This window comes from Monomorium pharaonis, chromosome 4 (assembly GCF_013373865.1).
Source record: "Monomorium pharaonis isolate MP-MQ-018 chromosome 4, ASM1337386v2, whole genome shotgun sequence".
NCBI classification, from domain to species: domain Eukaryota; kingdom Metazoa; phylum Arthropoda; class Insecta; order Hymenoptera; family Formicidae; genus Monomorium; species Monomorium pharaonis.
Window position 1 is genome coordinate 16,829,387 of NC_050470.1, and position 23,629 is coordinate 16,853,015.

Here is a 23,629-nt window from a genome sequence, read left to right on the forward strand (position 1 = left end):
TACAAAATTTCCAAAATTTTGAAAAAAGGGGTGGAGGTGGGGTAAATTAAAAAGTTTGAAATTTTGGGAAAATCTAAATATACTATTGTAAAGAAAATAAAATACCATAAAACTTTTGTATAAATCATTTTTTCATAAACCTTATATTTTCAAAGATATTCGCCAAAAACAAAAAAACCTGTTATTTTCAAGGGGTGGTTTCAACTCCTAAACGTCGAGATACGCCGCTAAAAAAAAATATGGGTGTAATATTTTTTTATGTTCTACAACATATTCAAAGCTCATTGAAATCGGTGAGGGACATTTTTGTCCGTTCCCTTGTAAGTATATTTTTATGTTTTGTGGAGTTACACACAAAAATACGATCTATGACATATATCCAAATAAATCATCTAAAAAACAAAATAACAAATTATATAAAACCAAAGGGTGTACGCAATTAAAAAGAAAGCAATTATAGTAATACTTACAGTCATGTGCGTCATGAAAAATACAGATATAAAATAAAAAATTCTGATAAAAGTGTTATAGTATGTGCGTTACTTTCGTAACAAGATGTTGAGCCGAATAACAAACAAAGGGAAAGTGAAAAATAATCACAAGTAGAGGAGTGACCAAAAACAAAATCATCAAGTATACTAAAATAAATACGTCATAAACTAAGTAGTTTTGATTACTCTGTCATAAATACTACTCACTTTTCACTGTCAGTTTGTAGATTAATGGTATGATAATATTTTATAATAAAAAATGTGTGTTTCAGGTATCTCACGTTTCCTTGCCACTACTTCTTTATATAGTATTTTTGCTTGTGACCATTTGAAATCATGTCCGTAAGTGCTCCTATGTTGACTAATCACCGAATGATTATTAAGTTGTTTTATAATATCACGTTGGTATTCTTTTATGCGCGTTCCTACATGTTGCTTAGTCTAACCAATATACACTGCATCACATTAATTACAATCGATTTTATATACAAGTTGCGTTTGTTTTGAATGTTGTAATTTATCTTTGCCTCTTTTTATTAATTTAAATTAAATTTCTTGGGAGTAATATGTACAACTCTAAATTTTAGATCACCAAGTATATGACTAATGTTGTCACTTAACCCTTTGATGAAAGGGATAGTAATAAAATCTTTTAACTGCGGTTTTAACCATACTTTCTTGGTGTGAATGCTTAAGTTCATTAACACGAGAACGAGTGTGTTTATCTATAAAGTAAATAGGGTAATAATTATTAATTAATATTACACTCTTTAGTTTTATATAATTCGTTATCTTGTCTTTTAGATGATTTATTTGAACATATGTCATAGATCGTATTTTTGTGTATAATGTAACGTATGTACGTATCACATTTGAAAAAGACCTATAATCGAAACGTAGTGCCTTAAATCTGGCCAGTTAGGTCAAAATTAAATTTATTTTGGAATCTTTTTAATTGACAGTTTTTAATTTTTCTAGTAGATACAAAAAAATTTAGTGAATAAAAAAATAGATCATTATTTTTACATTATCACAAAAATTAAGAAAAATCGACACTTTAAGGTCGTCATCTTACCCCTCCTCCCCTTTTCTCCTATATAAAACAAGATACAAGAGATAAATACTAATTGTCGAATCCGATCTATTACTGGTTATGTACTGAGATTACGTTCTTCTTTGACATCTCTATTAATATAATGATAAGTAATCATACAAGCGATATAATATCGAAAAATATTATCGCTACGTGAGAATTAGCAGGTACGATGACATATCGATTCTGTTATTTCGTTCACATGGCTTTTCCATTCAAACGATATTATCAGCTTTTTATAATTTACAACGCATAAAATGTTATCAACGCTTACGCATTCTTTTCTACAAATTCCGATATGCTTTTTTTCTTCTTTTTTTCTTCTTTTTTTTCTTATTCATAATATTTTTTATACAATTTTAAGGAATTACCTAATACAATATAATGATTTATCTACTATACGGAGTGTCCCAAAACATGTGGCTCAATGCTCGTAAAAAAGTAGGAGAGAGTCAAGATGAACATAAAAGTCCAATATTGTCTTTGGTTAAGTCTTAGGTTAGGTCTTAGGTTAGGTCCACCAATAATCGAGGTATTAATTTTTCAAATTATGCGAATGAGAGCGCGCCGAGGGAAGTGCTCGATCCGCTTGAGCCATAACATGGAAGAAAAAATCTATCGTATATGTATGATAAGCTTTTATTAATTTACTGTTCACAATTACGATAGAAAGTAATTAGATTATTTGCAGATTCCATATGTTAATATCTCGATTATTGGTGGACCTAACCCAAAACAATATTGAACTTTTATATTCATTTCGATCCCTTCTAAGCGTTGACCCACATGTTTTGGGACACCCTGTATATAAATTAACTTACACAAACAAATTTATATTATATGTATATGTAATAACATATACATATATATTATAAGGAGTTTGCATATAAATATATCATTATCATAGTATCAATATGAACAAAGAAATATCCATAATAGTAAAACAAAAGTAACAATATTGTCAAATTGTCTTAAAACTTAAAAAAAGAGGGAGACTTATAAGGGTAAAAAATAACCTATATGGGTAACCGACTGAATTTTATTTATATGAAAAAGTGAATATACATCATACTTTTACAATTAATATCTCGAAAAATGCTCATTATGAAAACCGAAGATGTTTCATGTAATTTTGCATATAAGCATGCAATTCCCAGTAAACACTGATCCGTAACATTTACGTGATCATTATGGAACAATGTTTCACTATTCTCGTAATAGTTACGTCATTTTCCGGTTATAATTTGGTCAAAATGTCAGCATATTTTGATTTTATTTCGCGCAACAAAATAAGAAAAAAAGAGGAACATACACATAATGGTTTCGTATAAAATAACGTTACTTTTACGTATAAGATGACGTCACATTTACGTATAAAATAACGTTACTTTTACGTATAAGATGACGTCACTTTTACGTATAACTTAACGTAAAATGCACGTATAAAATTACGTACCAGAGAGATTCTTCTTGTAACTATATTATGTCGTTTTTACTGCATCCAATAAAATAGTCTAGCTGGTATAAAATTTATTGAAATCAATAAAATTTTATTTGAACCAGTTAAAATCTATTTGTATATAAGCCTAAAGTTTTAATCGGTTGATATGTAAATAGATTTTACCTAGTTCAAGTAGAATTTTATTGATTTCAATAGATTGCATATATACTAACTACAAAACTATTTTACTAAATGCAGTATGTAAACTAAAAGATAATAATTACAAGAGGTTATAATCAAAATTTCCGCATAATTGTAAATTATTTATTATTTAACAAATTATTATTTTTATTTTTATTTAATAAAATGATATTTCTTCTTATGCTTAGTATATAATTAATAAGTTATAATAGTAACAGAGTTAAATCGTCTTTTCAGAAATAAAATGGCGCGAGAAAGAAATATCATTTTGTTAAATAAAAATAAATATAATGTTTTATATACTAGTATACATATATATAAATAAATATTAAATTTAATGAAATGAAAGTTCTTTAAACTCTTTATTTTGTTAAAATGATGAACATATATAATATTAATCATATAATATATATTTTAAATATATATAATCGTGAAATTCTCGCAACTATAAATCACATAAGAATCACATTGACAGTTATTTTATAAATAATAAAAAAAATAAATTCGTAAAATAACGTAAAAAAATGTAAACTATAAAACAAAAACTTAAATGTTAGCTTGCTCCATTTCCCTAGCCCTTTTTTGATCACGTGCGAGTCTCTGTCCACCCTGAAACCATTCTTTGGTTACATCTTCGAATTCTTTCAAAGTGAATATATGATTAGTTGAAATTGTTTCTAAAACATACATTACGACAATATAATTTTAAAAAGAAACTTTTGAAAATGGATATGTCCAAGTAACATATATTTTACCTTGTATGGCCCTTATAATTGTTTTTTGGCCACTGATATTAAAGTGATCACGTAAGCCTTTCCACGACGATTGTTTAACTACTTCATTGCTAAAAACTTTTCGGTATATTCTAATCAAATTTTCTTTCCTACAGCTTCCGCCTATACGAACTAGACAATACAGCTAGACAAACATAATGAGATTATAACATTAATTGCAATATATATAATAAATTAAATAAAAACCACATTTAACTTACAAATTTGTTATATTCTTTCACATTTTCTACTAAATTATTTTCAAAAGCCTTGACATCATCAATTGTTTTAAGTGGAAGAGAACGCTCTATATTTGTCACATCCAATGCAGGGACATCTGGAGTCTTCTTCATTTTTTTTTCTACAGCTAATAACACAGTTTTATTCTCTTTAACTGTTTGTGAATTAGAGAAGTTATCACTTCGTATATTCTATTAAAATGCTCTAAAAAATTAATAATATTAAGAAATCAATACAACAAAAATAGAAATTACAGAATAAAGAAAAATATATAATACCTTCCATGCTATTTGACATTGATGTCATTTTCGTATGTAAATCCTGTACACCTACAAAACTATAGAAGGACTAAAATAATCTTAAAATACTTGCTAAGAAAAACTTCAAATCTTATTTAAAAATATGTATTATATAAAGATAATACGTATAAATAATAACGTCGATTAAATTAGAAAACTTCCTAACTCTATTTTTGGACAAAATTGAGATATTAAGTGCATATTAATGTACATAATATGTATAATAATATGCACATAATATTTCTATTTTATCCAAAAATGGAGTTAGGAGGTTTTCTAATTTAGCCGATAATAAATATAGCAAAAAACCGTTACTTTTATTAGATACTATTGATCCGTCAATGACCTGAATGACTTCTTCAATGGATTCAAGTGGCTTGAAAGTACTTGGTTTAGTAACAGGCATGTTAGTCATTGTAAGAGTCGGTGGGTTTGGCAAAATCGATCTTGACTCAGAATTAGAAAATTCGGAATAATCGGAATTAGAATTAGACGGAGTTTTTTCCCGTTGGGATTTGCTGGATATTCGCACATTTCTCTTTCTTTTATGTTGAATATTGTTATCATCGTATGATGAATAATTTGTAGATTTTGCTCTAGCCTGTTCTAACGTATCTTGGTTGGGAGAAAATCATAATTTTCAAATTATTTTTCAACAATATTAATAACTTATAAAGACTATAGATTAATAATAAAATATAGGTTACCATTATATCCATGAAATTCGATAGAATATAGAGCCCACTTTGGGTCATCATCATCAGGTAAAGTTTGTTTTAATATTAACGTATTTATATTTTTGACCGATGGCCACCAGCATTTTGTTGCATTTGATCGAAGCCATGAACTCGGTACCTCAGACACGATTTCTTCTTCATCATCGCCATCTTGAGTAAACGTTACTACTGCATATGGTTTTGTCATTGTTGATTTTTTCATCTGTAAAAGTAATAAATAACAACTTTTGTTAAATAATATTAATTTTTTACATTTCTATATATGCTACATCTATATCAGTACTCGCCATAAAGACGTATCTTGATGGAGTAAAGATAATATTACTGCTTCTTCTTTGCCTAAAGGCAATTTTACACATTTTGTTTTAATATCAGCCAATGAAACAATAACCGATTCGTATTGTAATTCACTGATTTGTTTAATTCCAATGCTTAAAGAATCGCATGGACTTTTAAAAAATGACTTGACATTCAAATATTTTTTACCCTGAACGAAAAATCTGTTTATTTTTTTAATAAATTGTTGTAAGCACAATTGTTGTACCATCAAGCAAAGAGCAACAATTATCAGCAGATCGTGTACTAATATAGAAGTCCTTGCATTGAATTGATTTTATTACCTTTTCACAATTAGCATTTGAAGTATTACTAAACTGTAAAATTGGATAATTCTTTTCTTTGCGCGACAAGTTCAAATTATCTTCTTCCATACAACGACGAATTAACTGTTCTAAAGGTTGACTCGCAGATTTAATTTTTTTTTTAATTTTTTGCATGTAATTTTCGTACTTAAATGCGCTGAACTCATCTAATAGCCCCCATAAGTTTACATAGTCACATAAATGAATTAAATTATGCACGTTATATATGAGACATGCTGATTTCCATATAATATACCATAATTTTCCACAAAATACAACAATAAACTGCGTGCATAAGCAAGCAGTTGTATGCAATATTCTTTTGAACATAAAATTCGAATGGCTACACTGAGGCTTAAGAAATAAATGTACTCATCACGAGATAATTTGTTATAAAATATTACGGGTCCGGTGTACAACAACAATTGCCTAAATTCGGTACCTTTAAATCGATCAACCTGATCGAGTGATCTTGATTTCCTACAAAATTCCTTCGGTAGAAAAGCCGAAAATGACAGCAACAAATTTGAAATGTAATCTAATACAGTTTGCACAAAACGTACGTTCATTTTACCCTTTATCCAAAACTGCAACAATTTTTTCATTACTCCTAATAACACAAGGTGCATGTAGTCCAAAGGAAATTGTGTGACCATTCCAATATTTAATTTTTCAAGACTTGAAGTGAATTTATGATGCTCTTCCTGTTGTTTGAATTTAAAAGATTCATCTGATCTTAATGTTGCATGAATTTTTTGAAATGTGACTCGATGTTTTATGTAATCTCCCTTTTAAATGCAGTTACCACATCCAAAATGGGCATTATGCCCCACAATTCCTTTGATAAAAGATCTTGCAGGAGTATCGCAGATAAATGTATTTACTTTTACAGTTATTTTTTTATTAAATTCTATAATGTCTGATTTCAAAATTTCAATACAATTATTTATAAAATATTGCATAAAATCATTACCGCATTTTGGCTTTTTATTACCGTGGTATACACCAACTATAAATGGTTCGGTAAAAATCTGCCACAATACTAGCCAAAATGGGCCAAAATTGACTGCCGGATGACTTTGTTAACGGAAGACCATCTACGTTCACGTTAATCTTTATTTGTGATGGACAAGAATCTCATAAATAATGCTTACGAACAGACTTTTTTAAACTTTCACGTAAACCTGCATGATAATGCCCTGGTTCCATTTGAAAAATATCCACCTGTTTAGGAGTTCAAAGCAAAGTTCTAGCATCAACTGGTAGGTCATGGCCGTATTTCACGAGAATTTTCAATAAACCACTTAAAGCAAAATGGCTCAAAGAATTCTCAATGGCCCATTTTCGAATCTCGTCTAAAATATCAGTTTTACAAAAAAAATCTTTATCAGAATTGCTTGACGAAAAATTATTTTCATTGGCACTAACTCTCGAACATATAGAAATTAAATCATCATTTACATTGAAATCGTCAATGTCAACTTCCCTTACATCACTTTGCTGCTGAGGTAATTGCTCGATGTTGTCTGGTACATTAGTTTGACGTACAATATCATTTTCAACTCTTAGAGAATTTATATTATTAGGCTGATTACGAATATTATTGAGTTCTGTTAAAAAATTACGTCGCTGTTGCCTTGATGTTAAATAAGGAATATCTAGTTTTAGTTTCGTTCTAGGCATATTTAAATTTAATATATAGTAGGAAATAGTAAATATGTTATAGACTGATATTAAAATTACGTGTTCCCAATTAATTGCTCTCAATGACAAAGTAATCCATCTTAATATAAAATGTTTCAAAATATCTGCAAATAACATTTAAAAAAATGATGCAGATAAATTGAATTAAAATGATGAAAATTAATATTAATACATTAAGCATTATAATTGAGCAAATGTTTAAGTGATTTCGACTTTCTCGAGACCAATTTTTGGAAAAATTTTCTTTCAGTAAAAATAAAAAATAATTTGGTCAAATCTTAAATTCTTAGATTAATAATTCTTTGTATTTATTATGTATCGTCACACATTAAGCCAGATATACTTGTAACCATAAATCTAAAAAAAAGTAACAATAAATACCATAAATCTAATAAAAACATAAACAATCGCACTTACCATATACGATAGTAAACAAGCCAGCGGAGAAGAGATCACAATTCGTAACACTTCAATGAACAAAATGTTGAAAATTGGGCTAATATAATCTGAATCGATCAGAAATGGGAATGATTCAATTCACCACACTAGATAGATAAGAATACGAAAAGTGCAGAATGATTCGCGGATCAGACGCTTCGCCTGTTACGTTAATTCATTGCCGGTCAGACCATGGACATAGGAATATAGGGACGGAATATAACATTATAGGGCAGAAGCCATTGAGAGGAAACTGACTGTGCCTACTTTTGATTGGTTATTATTTGGCGCAAGCGCAGCGTTAAAAATATGAATGTAACACAACGTGACATTTAAAAAATAAATAAAAGATAAATAGGTTAATTACGTTGTGTCAGGGTTTTACATTATAACAAATACTTTTTGTAAGTGAAAAATGGTACAGTGCTTTGTTCAGTCGTGTAAAAACAGATCTGATTTTCAAAATTGGAAAAAAAGAAATAATACTATAAATGATAATATAAAAATAACATTTCACAGGTATTAAATTATTCATTACGTTAAACATTAAAATATTATATTTTTTATTTTAAAAATATAATTTGTTAAAAATAATATGGTTCTTTTTTAGTTTTCCCAAAAATTCTACTACTCGCAAGTTATGGTTGGATATTTTGGGAATGAGTTCATCATTTATCCCAACTACAGCTCGTATTTGTTCTATTCATTTTAAAGAAGAATCTTTTAATAGAACATGTTCAATAACTCGACTTAGGCCAAATGCATTGCCTAGTGTAAATAACAATTCATGTTTTTATAATATATATTATATCTCATACTATAATATCTATTTTTCATTAACTAAAGAACACTTACAATGCAGCGATCATCTTCGGAATCTACTGTTGAACAATTTATTAATGAAAACGTTGAAACGGTATCACAAGAAATAAATTATTCGCCAATAGTTCCAACAGAATCAATAGATGTAATCAATGGATCCTTATCACCCATAACAAATATTTGTTCACGTAAAAATCATTTTTAATACATATTTTATCTACCTTCAAAGAAATAGAATTAATAAATAAAATTTAATAATTTTAATCTGATATAATTACTGTTATTTATTATTTTAGCACAATCGGTATCTAAAGTGGATAAAACAACAATGGTATCACCTACACGAGTCTATAATTCTCCAGAAAAATCTAGATTACGAAAAAGAATTAAATTCTTGGAAATACAACATGCAAAAAAAATGCGATTTGCGCAACAAAAAATACGACGGTATAAGAATCAAGTGATCACACTCAAAGAAATTTTAAACAAATTAAAGAATAATCAATTGTTGAATGAAACACAAATTGACATCATACATATGTTAGGTAAACCAATAGGTGAGATTTTTAAGCGATTAATTATGCGAAAGAAAAATGCATGCGTACCTAAACAATATTCGCCGGAAATACGTTCATTTGCACTAACGCTACATTATTACTCTGCACGAGCTTATGAATATGTGCGTGATTACTTTAATAAGTGTTTACCACATGTAAAAACTCTTTCTTCTTGGTACAGAAGTGTTAATGGAGAACCTGGTATTAGTTCAGAAGCGTTATATTCTATCACTGAACGTGTAAAAAAATCAAATTATACATTATTTGGTTCTTTACTATTTGATGAAATGGCAATTCGAGAACATTTAGAATATGATGGTTCAAAATTTAGCGGTTACATTGATTTGGGAGAAAACATTGCTTGTGATGATACTATCTTAGCAAATCAAGTTTTAGTTTTTATGATTGTTTGCATAAATGGTGCATGGAAAATTCCAATTTCATATTACTTGATAAAAGGAATGTCTGCAGATGAGAAAACTCGTTTGGTAACAGAATGCTTAAAAGCTGTGCATGAAACTGGCTTAAAAATAATATCTTTGACTTGTGATGGAACATCTACAAACTTTTCTGTTTTTAAAAATCTCGGGTGCAATTTTGATGATATAACTTCGTTGCAGACATCGTTTTCTCACCCTGTTACAAATGAAAAAATAGTAGCTTTTTTCGACCCCAGTCATATGCTAAAACTAGTGCGAAATACTTTTGGAGATTTGCAATATTTTATTGATGGGGATAATCAACCAATACGATGGTTATACTTAAATAATCTTCATGAATTACAACAACTGGAAGGTATGCATTTAGGCAATAAATTAAGAAGCGAACACATCAATTATAATAAACAAAAAATGAAAGTTCGATTAGCCGCTCAAATTTTTAGTCAATCAGTCGCAGACTCACTTTTATTTTGTAAAAATAATTTATTGTTGGAAAAATTTCAAGGTTGCGAGCAAACAATTAAATTTTTATTAATTTTTAATGATCTTTTCGATATATTAAATTCAAAAAACATAAAACAAATTGGATTAAAACAAGCGTTAAATTCTAAAAATATAGAATTAGTAACAAATAAATTTGAACAATTTAAATCCTACATATTATCATTAAAAAGAGAAAATGGTGAATTATTATGTTATTCTCGTCGAAAAACTGGTTTTTTAGGATTCCTTATTTGTATGGAAAGTGCGTTAATATTATTTAAAGAATTTTGTATAGAAAATAATTATTTAAAATACATTCCCTTTTATAAATTCAGTCAAGATCATATAGAATTGCTATTTGGATGTCTTAGACATCATGGCGGAGGAAATAATAATCCTACTGTCAGACAATTCAAAGCGGCTATAAAAAAAATTCTTATTCATGCAGATTTACGTAATTCAATGACTGGCAATTGTATTCCTTTAGAAGAAATATCAATTTTACACGTATCATCTGCTGGCAAAATAAAAAATTCTGAAGATATTATAAATTCCACATCACGATTATTACGATTATATGATAAATCGTATGAAAATAATAATGTTGAAACATTAAACTTAGTTAATGATCATAACTACATTCCAGATGTTCGGGAAATTTCGGAATTTTCTAAGAATGTCATCGAATATATTGCTGGCTATGTCGTAATGCAATTAAAAGAAAAATTAATTTGTGATGTTTGCGTAAGTGCATTAACAGTACGTAACGTTGGAAAAAATAATTTGATAAGTGTAAAAAGTCGTGGAAAATTAATACAACCGTCAGTTGATGTTATAACTATATGTCGTAAATGTGAAACAGAAATTCGGTGCGCTGTTCATTCAAGTGGAACATTTATAAAACGAAAACTTAATGAACCTTATATATCAAACCAAGTTTTAGAACAATTTATTAACAGTAATTTATTTAACAATTTAAAAGCACACGCACACGATCAATCATTAATGGAAAATCACGATGTCCATTTAATTCGAGCTATTGTTAAAAAATATGTAAAAATTAGGCTACACTATATAGCGTTAACTAGTATAGATAAATCAAATAGTAAGCGTCACTTACTTAATAAACTTGTACTTTTTAAAGGGCAATAAATGTTGTTACTTATTAAATATAATTAATGATATTTGTTACCATACATTTCATAAACATATCCCTCATTGAATCCAAATTTTTTAATGCAATTCCAAAGATATATCTCAGGGGCTCGATTCTTGAGCTTATTCGCAAGAGAAATGTATTTGCAAACTTTGTTTTTATAGAATAATTGGAAATTTATTGACTGTCGTATGGCTTTTAATAAACTTGCAACTTTTCTGTTGCAGCGGGTATTTGCGCATACATTTCTTTTGCGAATGAAGTGGTAAGTAAATGTCCAAAATATTTCAACAAGATATTAATAAGATATTTTATGTCATAATATTACATATTAGCCATGTATATTTGTTAAGGTTTTGTACTTATATAGACAACAATAAATATTTAAAATATTAAATATTGTGTAGTAATTCGACTAAACTTTTATAATTTGTATTTTATTTTACATTATAGCATGTATATAAAACTAATTAAAAATTTATTTAAATAATATTAATGATAAATATTTGATAACGTAGAAAATAAAGTAAATAATTTCATAATCCAATAGCACTCAACAATGGTACTAGATTTATATTTGTATAACAAATAAATAACAGTTTTAAATTAATCTGTATTTTTTTTCAAAATAGTAACACTAAGCATGCGCAGAATTATAACCAATCAAATTTAGGCACAGTATCATGGCGGACTCCCCCTGTATTTTAGCTTCACTCCCCTCGTCCTTCAATCAAGCTTATGCTCTGTCCCTATATTCCTATGTCTATGGGTCAGACAAGGAATGAATGAATAATAAAAAAAAAAAAGAATCAAGCGACGCTTCGTCGCCTACGCTGATCAAGGGACTCGAGACAAGAAAGCAATTAGAATGATGTCCGTTTTTTTTTTTTTAAAGGGAACGATGTCCCCCTCCCGGCCCCGTCGTCAACCGGAAAATCTCCGCATTCGGAAATTCCCTTTAATTCGGAACATTTTCCCGCCCGCCTTCGGGAACATTGTTACCGAATTTTCGTTACGGAATTTTTGAATTTTTTTTTTATTATAGTGGTAAATAAATTGATGTGTTTTATAATAATTACGAAACTAAAAAATTATTGTTATAAAAAAAGACCAAATGTACAAAATGCAATGCAAAATAAAGCAAATATTATTTTTATTAAAAATTTATTTAATATTCAAATTTAATAAAAAAAAATATATTTTTTAATTTTTATAGCCAGTAGAATGTCAAATGACCTGAACGGGTCCAGAATGAATTACAGTGATTTATGTGGCACGGAAAGTATTAAAGATATATGATGTCGTAATAACATTATCACATTTATGCTACATTAATGATACTTTTATGTTAAGCTCATTGAAGTCATCAAAATTACGTAATTGTTACATATTAAACATGATGTCACAATAATTATTACATCTATGCTGCATTTACGAAATTTTTATGTTACGCTCATTGATGTTATTAAAATTACGTAATTGTTATTTATTAAACATGATGGCGCAATAACATTACAATAGTGACATCACATTTACGAAACATTAACATTTGGCTTATTGACGTCAACAAAATGTAAATGTTACGTAACTATGCAACGAAATAGTGACAACACAGACATACATAACAGTTATAGTTTCGATTCGTCAATGACATACTTGGCACATTATTAGTTCATTGTGCTGGTCTGTAACATTCATGTACAGTATGTTTTATAAATGTTCCGTAAATGCTCACAGCGTGTTCACTGGGTTGTTACTGTAAGTGTTGATCTTACCTACCATAATTTTTGTAATTGTTTGTTCTTAAAAGCATTTAGAATTAAATTGAAAAAAATGCAATATCTAATAAAATAACTTAATTAAATTAATTAAAAACTAAATACCTCACTATGTGCGTATATAACATAGGTGTTTTGTAAGATACCAGTATAAATTAAAATTTTTGTATAAATAATGTGTAGCTTTTATTTGAGTACAGTTTGTATTTCATTTACATTATATGAAATATTATATTATTAAAGATTCGGATCTTGTATTAATTAAAATGCGTTAATTCTTAATACTCTAGAACCGGCACTTTTCGTACTACGAAAATTTGCACTCAATGTACATACATTGCTGTAATAGTGCAAGCGACCGAAGTTACTATTAGCAATCGCCTTTTTATCATTCCAAACTTGTTATCTTCTGTTTATACTTTCTATACTTGTTCATTGGTTAAACCTTCCCCATGGTAAAGACATCATTTGAGAAGAGAGAATTTTAGTTGGGTTTTCTGGATGTTGTTGGTCTCCAAATGCTGTCTAAACAAAAAATCCAATATCGGTCCCTAAGGTGTTGACAATTAATGCGTACTAGCTTTCCATTTTTTTGCTGAAATAATTACAAATTATTTTAAAAAGTTTTTTTCATAAAAAGCCGTTTTAAAAATAAAAATGCTAGATTTGTTTTATTTTATTAAAAAGGTGCAAAAAATGTATTTATAAGAAGCAAAAGAACTTGTATAATTAACCACCCCTGTTTGTAAAAGACACTAGTGCTCATTAGCATTCAGATTCATAAATAATATAAAAAGCAATTAGAAAACAAAAAAAAACAGTGCGTACGTCTAGAAAAACATATATGATCCAGATAGCACAATGTCCAAAATCGGAACATAAGACGTCTTAAAGATGTCTTTCAAATGATTTTTAGACATCTTTTATTTAGACATGGAAATATGAAAAACATCTTAAAGGCACATCTTTAACAAGGTGGGGGGGGGGTCACAGTAATAATCGACTTTGATGAAACTTATTCTATATATCATGTCAAGTGTTACTGGGTAAAAGAATAATTGGAACTACTTAACCGTTTGCGAGAACATTGTAATTACAACATATTAACTAAAAGAAGAGAACATTTCAATGAGAAGCGCGTAGCACAGCGGCAGTGCGCTAGATCCATAACTTTGACATTGCGGGTTGCTCGATGAGAAACTTCTTTTTCTTAAATAAAATTTTTTTTTTTCAATGATATACGATTTTTTAACATGTCATTACTGTTTAAAAACAGAATTATATTTATTAATTTTCAGTCATTGTATGAAATATACATATAACGAACCAGGCAAAGAAAAAAATGCACTTTTATAAAATAAATAATTAAAACGTATTAATTATATTAATTTTATGTAAAAAAATCGTATGTCATTAAAAAAATTTTTTATTCAAGACAAAAAAGTTGTTTATCGAGATTTGAACTCGCAATGTCAAAATTGAACGTTTGAGTAGTTCCGATTATCCTTTTACCCAATAACACTTGACATGATATCGATGGAATAAGTTTCATCAAAATCGATTATCATACTAGTGTGATTTTCCTTTGTAAGACGTCTTTAAGATGTTCTCGATTTTGAATATTTGTTACGATTTGTGCTTTCTGGGACGAAATCGGTGTTTGCTAAAAAATGTCATCAAGTATCACGTATTTCTAAGATTATTGTGATGTTTATAGAACTATTACATTAACACTAGTAATTTTGCTTTATTTGTATACTAATCATATTCATATACTGATTATATTATTGATTTGTACTTCTTACATGTAGAATTATGTGTTCGCGTGAATGATAAAAAGTTTTCACGGAATAGTGAGAAGTTTCACGAAATTACATGATGGGTGCCTTGATTTTTTCATAGGAAAAGTTGTCTAATTTACTTCTTAAAGGTTTAGATTTGTTATTTAAAAATCTATAGTCAAAATGGCAGATTAAAATGAGTTTCACTCAAATTTAAGAAGATTTAGTATTTTGATTTGTCATGTTGAATCTACTATTTTCAATTTTGGAATTTTTGCCGCAAATTTGTCATCAGCAATCTCATGAATCTATGTATTAACTTATATGTGTGTAACTTAGTGCAACGGAAGTTATCATTTTAATCCGCCACATTGAAAATCCTCTTTAAAATTAAATAGTAATTTTTTTCATACATCTCATATATGTAAGGCAAAGGGGAGTGAGATGACGACCTTAAGGTTTGTCGATTTTTCTTAATTTCTGTGATGGTGTAAAAACAATGATCTACTTTTTCTTAGATTCACTAAAGCCTTTTGTACCTATTATAAAAATTGAAAGGTTCTAAATAACTTAGAATTTTAAAAAATTTTGATTTTCTAAGAACGTGTCAATTTCGTTATTTTGCCCCCCCTATGTGGGTAAGATGACTTTTAGTAGCGAAAAGAGTAAAATTAAGTGACATTGTAACCTACCTATTTTTAATCTGTATAAATATCAATTTTCTTATTTATTTAACAATATATTATATTAATAGTACAACTACTTTATTTTTTAAAAATAACGAAATTATAAGTTGCACACGATAAAATTTAGTTATAGATTATCAATATAATCAGTATCACAAATTACAAACTTAATTTGCATAACATTAACGCAATTACGTTGCAGAACATAATCTTCAAGTACAAATGCGTCATCTGGCATTATCCGTCATCTTACCTGCAATCATATAATATTCACTTATTTATTTAAAAAATATATTACATTACGAGAAATGAAAGATATGAATGCATTATTATGTGCGTTTTTAGCTATACTATATCATGATTTTATTAGAAAATCGAAAATTATATTTGTGAAATATTTGTAACTATATAATTACGTCATTCCCTGTAAATAAGTGCCAAAAAGTTAAGCATGAATGTATCTAAAACACATTTCTTATTATATTATTCATTTTTGTGGACCGAAAACCATATTACAACAAATAATCTACTATTATCTAAAACATTTAATGAGTTCAATTTTAATGAGTTCAGGTCGATATCTGTTATTAGTTTAGAAAAATTAGTGATTCGTCATCTTACCCACTTCGTTCTTATCCCCCTTTCCCCTACGTTGATTGTCAAAATGAACCTATAAAAAACTTGCTATCTTGATTATTGTAAATAATCTAGGCATTTTTCACTTTTCACTTTTAGTTTATGAATATTTCAACTTTCGATACACTGGTAACAAAAAAAGATTGTAAAGTTATCGTTAAAAATAAAGCACTTAAGGGGATGCTCGATCAGGATCGATAATGTAGAGTCATTCGTGCATGTCATTAATGAGATTTTGTATATATTTTTTTTACAGAGTTGGAAATTCTTTTCCAGAATTATAGTACACATATTAATATCAATCAGTGAATTGAATTTCATATTGAGAACGAAAACATTTTTCTTCACATTAATCATGGACTTACGGACTTCTTCCGAATCCGCACTCACCATACATATTCAAATACATTATTTTCTTATACCAAAAGCTTCTAGCTCATTTCTGAAAGCACATTATTATTCTTTCCTGTAATGATAAAGGTGCATAACAGTTATTTTGTACGTATGGAGTCTTTAAAACTTACAATTAGTGCTGCAGATTAAAGTCACGAAACTGCACAAAAGTATAATTTTCTAATTTTTTTCGTTTTTTGGAATTTGACCATTCAAAGCAAAGTTAAAGAATAATGATTTTGTTCTTAATTAATTACATTTCAATTCAATCCCAATATCAATCTTTAATCTGATACAAGTTTAATGAAAAATCAAACTATGAATGCCAGCCAAAGAATAAACATCAATTTTTATAGATTGGCGCATATTTTTTCATATCATTATTTTTGTAGAGAAAAAACTTAACACTCATTTTGTAGTGTTCACTCTTAATTGGCGCAAAATATTTACATTTCATTATTTTTGTAAAAAAATTTTTCTACAAAATTAAAAAGTGTGCGTGAATACAATAATTTTTTATTAAAAATAATGGTTACTTTAATAAACAAAGTTATACCATTTTAGGAATGTATATTACTTAGGTTGAATTTAATCAAAATTTTATCTTGGATTTGTGATTTTTTTTCGTTATAAAAAATATCACTTAAGTTGAATTAATAAAAAGTATTCTTGGATTTTGTGATTTTTTTTTAAAGAAAAACTACATACTTGGCGCGCTTTGTTTACCTTTTTAAAAAGGTAATTTTGTTTGGATATCATGCATTTTGTAGTATTTATAAATTATATATCACTTAGGTTGAACTTGATATGATCAAAAGTATTATCTTGGATTTTGTAATTTTTTTTTATATATTACTAGTAAAGCAAAAAATAAAAATTAGTATTATTAGAAACATTTGTTTAAAGTTTTATTCAAGCTAATTAATAATTGTAAATATTGATTGACAATTACAGCAATATTTAAATTATTCATAATTCAATATCACACATCCCTTACGGAAAAAACACTCTAATTTTGAGAGTTTACACTCAAGATTGAGTGTTAATACTCGATTTTGGGAGTTTACTCCCAAATTTAGGTGTATACGCTCAAATCTTGAGTATTTACCATAAAGATTGAGTGTTTATACTCGAACATTGAGTGTGTACACCCAATGATTGAGTGTTTATACCAAAGTTTGGATTTAAATACTGAATATTTGAAAGTATACTCTCAACATTTGGATATGACACTCAATAAATGAGTGTATACTTCCAACATAAAGTGTGAAACTGACCACTGAAACGTTGGGGATGTACACTCAACATCTATCGTTGAAGGTATACACTTAATATTGAGTGTGTACTCTCAAACATTGGATTAGAAAATGTTAAATAAAAACAAAAGCAAAAAAAAAACAAGTTTAACTGAAATATTCAACTATAGAGTGTTCAGCTGACTTTGAATATTAATTTGAGTATTACTTTCAACTTGGATGTTTGCCATCTAATTGAGTGTTAATTTCAGTGTTATTCTTAAATTTAGGATTAACATTAAAATTAACACTCAATTAAATGGCGAACATTCAAGTTGAGAGTAATAACACTCTAATTAAAAGTAAATAAAAGAGCGAACACTCAAGTTAAGTGTTTACACTCAATTGACTGTTTACCCCTTGTCCCAAATTATATTTAACTTGAGTATTTTTTAAAGTGTTATTTTTAGTGTTTTTTCCGTAAGGGATTTCATCTATCTCATCGACACCAGTGTAAAATCTAAGTTATGTTGCTCTCTGATTAATTAATTTTACATTGATGTTGATGATTAAATAGATGAAGTGTGACGTAATGTTTTGCATTGGTTAAATACTGTTGACGTTGTAAAGATACCATCTTTTATCACCAAAATACTGGCATTATATATGTTACTAGTAAACTAAAGAATAAAAATTAGTAATATAAAAAATGTTTATTAAAAGTTTTATTCAAGCTAATTAATAGTTGTGAATATTGATTGATATTTACAGCAATACTTAACTGACTCACAATTCTATATATCACACAACATCTCATCTATCTCATCGACACCAGTGTAAAATCTAAGCTTCTCTTACTCACTGATTATTTAATTTTACATTGGTGTTGATGATTAAATAGATGAAGTGTGATGTAGAGTTGTGCATGTGGTTAAATTACTGCATTCGGTAAAGCAAATTTGAGACGTAGGAGTGCTCTCTTACCTCACTCTATCTTTATTCGATGCCAATAAATAACAAAGACAGAATGTGTCAACAGAGCCTCCAGACACTTCAGATTTGTTTTGCCAAACCCACCTAATATTAAAAGGTTTAAGTATAAGGAGCATCTTTTACTTAGCGCACACGTACACACGCACACACGCACGCACGCACACACACACACACACACACACACACACACACACACACACACACACAAGGGATGCAAGGGGGCCTTCGGCGTCCAAGTCGTTAACCTATGTGGACTTTACTTTGCTTGCAATGTACATACACGGGCAATCCATGTACATAACCTGATCATATTTATAAATAAATTAAGAATTAAAACATCTAAATGTGCTTTTTAACTATATTTAATTATGAAAAGTAAATAATAAGGTTTTTGGTAAATCTGTTGAACATTAGCAATCCATTCTTGTTTAAAATGTCGATTAAATGACAAGCTATAGTAATGATAGGTTATGTGTACTTTTAATTGCAATTTTGTTTTATTTTTATTTATATAAGAATATTCTTATGTTTTTCCAACTTGCGTTTTTTCCAATAATTTATAAATTATATGTTTTTTTAGACTGCTGTTAAAAAATGATTATTGCATAAAATGTCTGATCATCAGTATTACTGTGATAGTATCGCAAATGAAATTAGGATTGATATTCAGGATACCGAAAATTTGTCTGATAATTTCGAAAATGATAGAGAAAGAAATGGCGATGACTTTCTGATAGAGTTATATAGAGAAAAACCGTATTTATATAATAAGAGAAATAATAATTTTAAGGATACATTAAAATAAAACGCATGGAACGAAATTTCTAAAACGATAATTGAGACAAATTGTGGTAATTGTTTTTTAAAATATTTATTGTCGTTTTTTATCATTACATATGGTTTCTTTAATATATTCTATAATTTCTCCTGTAGGTGATTTTTACACTCCAGAATATTATCAAAGAAGGTGTATTTCATTAAGAGAACAATTTAATCGCGAAAAAAAGACAAGAAAATGAATCCAGAAGTGCTGCTTCAAATTCCAAATCACGTCCATTTGCATTATATTCCAAATTGACATTTTTGGACCAAGTCATAAAAAGACGAAGGTAGTATAATATCTACGAACAATTTTATCATATAATATTAATAACATATCTTTTTTTAATGTGATTTTATTATTGTTTTCAGAAGTTATACTAATGTACAAAAATTACAATCAGATGCAACATTAGTTAACGAAAGTGTATTAGGAAGTGAAGTTCCAGATGTTAGCACTTGTTCAAATAATAAAGAAAGTGAAGGCGAAAAGAATCAAGAGAATGTCGATATAAGAAATTTGCACAAGTTACAATATGTTCTCCACGTCGCAAGAAAGGAAAAATAAATGAAACTAAATCATTAGACAAAACCAGAACAAACATTTATGAATATGAGCAGCAGAATTGTGAATTACATGGAAAATTCAAAACCACACACAGCAGATGAAGCATTTATACAATTTATAAAAGCACAGTTAGATAATGTCCCGGAACACGAAAAAAATATTAGAAGAAAAATGATTATGGATGCTACATTTGTATCATTGTCAAACATATAATCTTTTTATGTATTTTATTATCCATTTAATGTTTGAAACATGTTAAATACTTTATTGTTTATTTAACATATATATATATATATATATAATTTTTATTTTATAATTTAATTTTTATACTGTGATAATTAGTTACAACAAAGATATAGTTTATTTATTTATCACAGTGCTCATTGCGTACCTAAGTAGCGAGGTCTTAATAATATCTTATTGATGTATTAGAAAGGTTTACTTTATAATTTAATTTTTTATACTGTGATAATAAGTTACAACAAAGACTTAATGTATTTTTTCTCACAGTGCTCATTGCGTCCTTAAGTAGCAAAAAAGTTTTATGACATTTTATTAATGATAGAAAGATTAATAAGACGTTATTTAAGCATTTGACGTCATATTGCTGTGCTATTACAAATATTTTACATTTTATTAATTTATTATAATTATTATTATTATATTTGGATAAATTTATTTCACTACATGAGAGAGATTTGTCTATTGCATATATTTTTATTTTTGCATATTCCTTTTATTTTATGTTATTTTACCATGTTGTATACTATATCTCATATACTTAAATACAATAAGCATAAACCAATGCAGTATATTTGCAATATTTTTTTTATAGATTAAATTCAAAACATTGTAAACGCAACCATTTATGGCAGTGTTACGTCCGGCCGATTTTTCGCGCCGGCCGTCACGATCTAAGCAAGGATCGCGCCTTACGATGACGCGTTGCCGTGGTAACGGAGTGCGAACGGATTCACGCGCTCTCGGTGCCGGGGACTGGTGGATCACGCGCTGCGAGCATGCGGTCCGCTCTGGCGGCGCGCATGCGTTAATTAAAAATATCATTTATTAGAGAACCGAATTAGATATCGAAAAATTTCCAAAAGAGGAGTGATCCTTCCCCTAGCCGGCTTCCCGAAAGCTGAGGCGCCTCGGCTTCGAATCATTGATAGTAATCGCGCAAATTAACTAATTAATTTAATTTATTAATTACTTTTTGGAGAGGAGGAAAGCCTACGCTCTCGCCGGCGCCGGTGAATCCGCACTCGCGCGGGATCATTTGGGATAGGGCAGTAAGGGCCAAACACCCTTAATTAATTAACAAACGGAGTAAATGAGTTTCGAACACGAGGAGGAGCACCCTGTACCTCCGTGGTACTGGAATCTCCTATCCTCAACTCCGTTATGAAAAATTCAAATTAACTCACTTACGGAATACGGCAATTAAAAGGAGTGGGCGATAGTTGCGCGCCCCACGACTAAAAAATGTGAATAAGAGGGCAAAACTTTATCTGGCGACCATAAAATAACAAACGATAATTAATTAGTCATCAAATTAGATGACAGATGTTAGATGAATTATTGCTCCTTTTTCCGCGCTCTTCACCCCCGAACGCCCTCACTTGCAGGTATATAAGCCGCGATTTTCGGGCAAAATTAGAGATTTTGCCTCCTTGTCTCGCGCCGAAAGGTCGTAAAACGCGTTCCGTACTGACTCTCATACTTATAAAATTTCGCGATTTTTCTCGTCCGAACTTAGAATATTTTTCGCGATTTTTGAATCCTAACTTAGAATATTTTCGTAATTTCCGTATTCGAACTTAGAATATTTTTCGCGATTTGAATTCAAATTTGAACTTAACACCTTTTGTCGCGATTTAAGACTTACAATTTAAACTTGGAATATTGCGCGGTACTAAGAGAGACTCGAGGTGGCAATTTCTCCCTTACGTTATTAATTAGTTTTTTTTATAATTATAAAACGCGACTAGCGATCACAGCGAGCGTCTTGCGTGCGAACCGAATAAGTGTGAAGCCGGAAAATTGTGAAGGTGCGAGTTCTCTTTTTTTTACAAAATTTTTCGTTTATTAAAATTAGTGTAATTAAGATCGAGATCTTTTTTTTTCTTTCCACGTTGCTGAAGTGCGAGTGCGGGACAAATCGGTGGTGCTTCGATCACTCTTAATACTTTCCATTTATAGACGGTGAAAGTGGTGAACCACGGCTCAGAGCTGCAGTTCCGTAAGGAGTGCAACGGCCCTCGTCACCCGCTGGGTGAGCGCGTTTCAGCGTTCCCTCACGGCACGCGGGAGGATCGTGCGCTTTGCTTCTCTCTCTCTCTCTCTCTCTTTGTCGCAACCTCCCATCCTTTCGAGGACGACCAGCCAACGGTGCGGGAAGGTGTGCGCTGAGAAGGGTACGTCCTTCCCCGTCAACCGCCCTTGCGAAGTCGTAAGACTTTAGCGTAGATGCGGGGCTACCGGCGCGCTATATGCGTTCCGCCATTCTTGACAGCACCGGAGCGGACACCAACGACGGTGCCGTTACTAAACCAGGCGCCTCCACCCAAATTTATAGTGTGGGGTACGCGTCCTTTGATCCTCTCGATCCACGCCGTCAGGCAATCCAGCGGCCTCCGCATAATAATAATAACGATGATCTTCGCGCGAAGCACGACCGAACAAATCGCTCGGTGACTTAACATAGTAGTTTCCCACCTTGCGTATTACCTTGATTGTCAATTAAAATAAGAGAACTCAAGAAACGGTATTTCTTGTTACAGGACAAGAAGATCAATTAATAAAGATACGATTAATTAAAATCCACATAACCATGCTAGCACCCCTAACACTCTCTGTTTCCGCTCGGTAGAGGAGAGTAACTTAATAGAACAATACGAAAAATAATATTTCACGATCCTTGTCCTGCCGGATGTAGCAGCAGTAATTGCAAACTTTTCTTTTCCATTAAAGTATATGGCTAATGTATTGAAATTGTTCTAAATAAAAATAAATAATTAAACTTTCATCTATTTATAACAGTCTCCTTTACATGAAATATATTTTAACAATTATTTACAATAATTATTATGAAATTAATAATTTTTCGATTCCACATATATATATACGTACACACACACACACACACACACGCGCGCGCGCGCGTGTATTAATTGTTTATTAACATTTATTAAATTGTATACAGGGTGTCCCAACGCACATGG

The 23,629-nt window shown here is 29.5% G+C and overlaps 1 protein-coding gene across 10 annotated transcripts in view; it reads left to right on the forward strand.

Moving 5' to 3' along the window:
- Nucleotides 1-23,629, forward strand: part of LOC105834815 — a 110,766-nt gene that overhangs the window by 47,245 nt on the left and 39,892 nt on the right. For 6 of the 10 annotated variants that reach the window (XR_004962770.1, XR_004962771.1, XR_004962772.1 and 3 more), the window contains 5 exons: nt 9,177-10,232; nt 11,007-11,781; nt 19,599-19,869; nt 19,952-20,127; nt 20,210-23,431. The exons of 1 other annotated variant lie outside the window; for it this stretch is intronic. Coding sequence is in view for 1 of the 9 variants with exons in the window: in XM_036285225.1 (XP_036141118.1) it covers nt 8,718-8,831; nt 8,921-9,068; nt 9,177-10,232; nt 11,007-11,512 (1,824 nt within the window). In the remaining 8 variants the exon portion in view is untranslated. Of the gene's footprint in view, nt 1-2,374; nt 8,832-8,920; nt 9,069-9,176; nt 10,233-11,006; nt 13,714-19,598; nt 19,870-19,951; nt 20,128-20,209; nt 23,432-23,629 lie in introns of those variants that run through there. 3 more of the 10 variants (XR_004962769.1, XR_004962776.1, XM_036285225.1) reach the window with 3 other exon arrangements.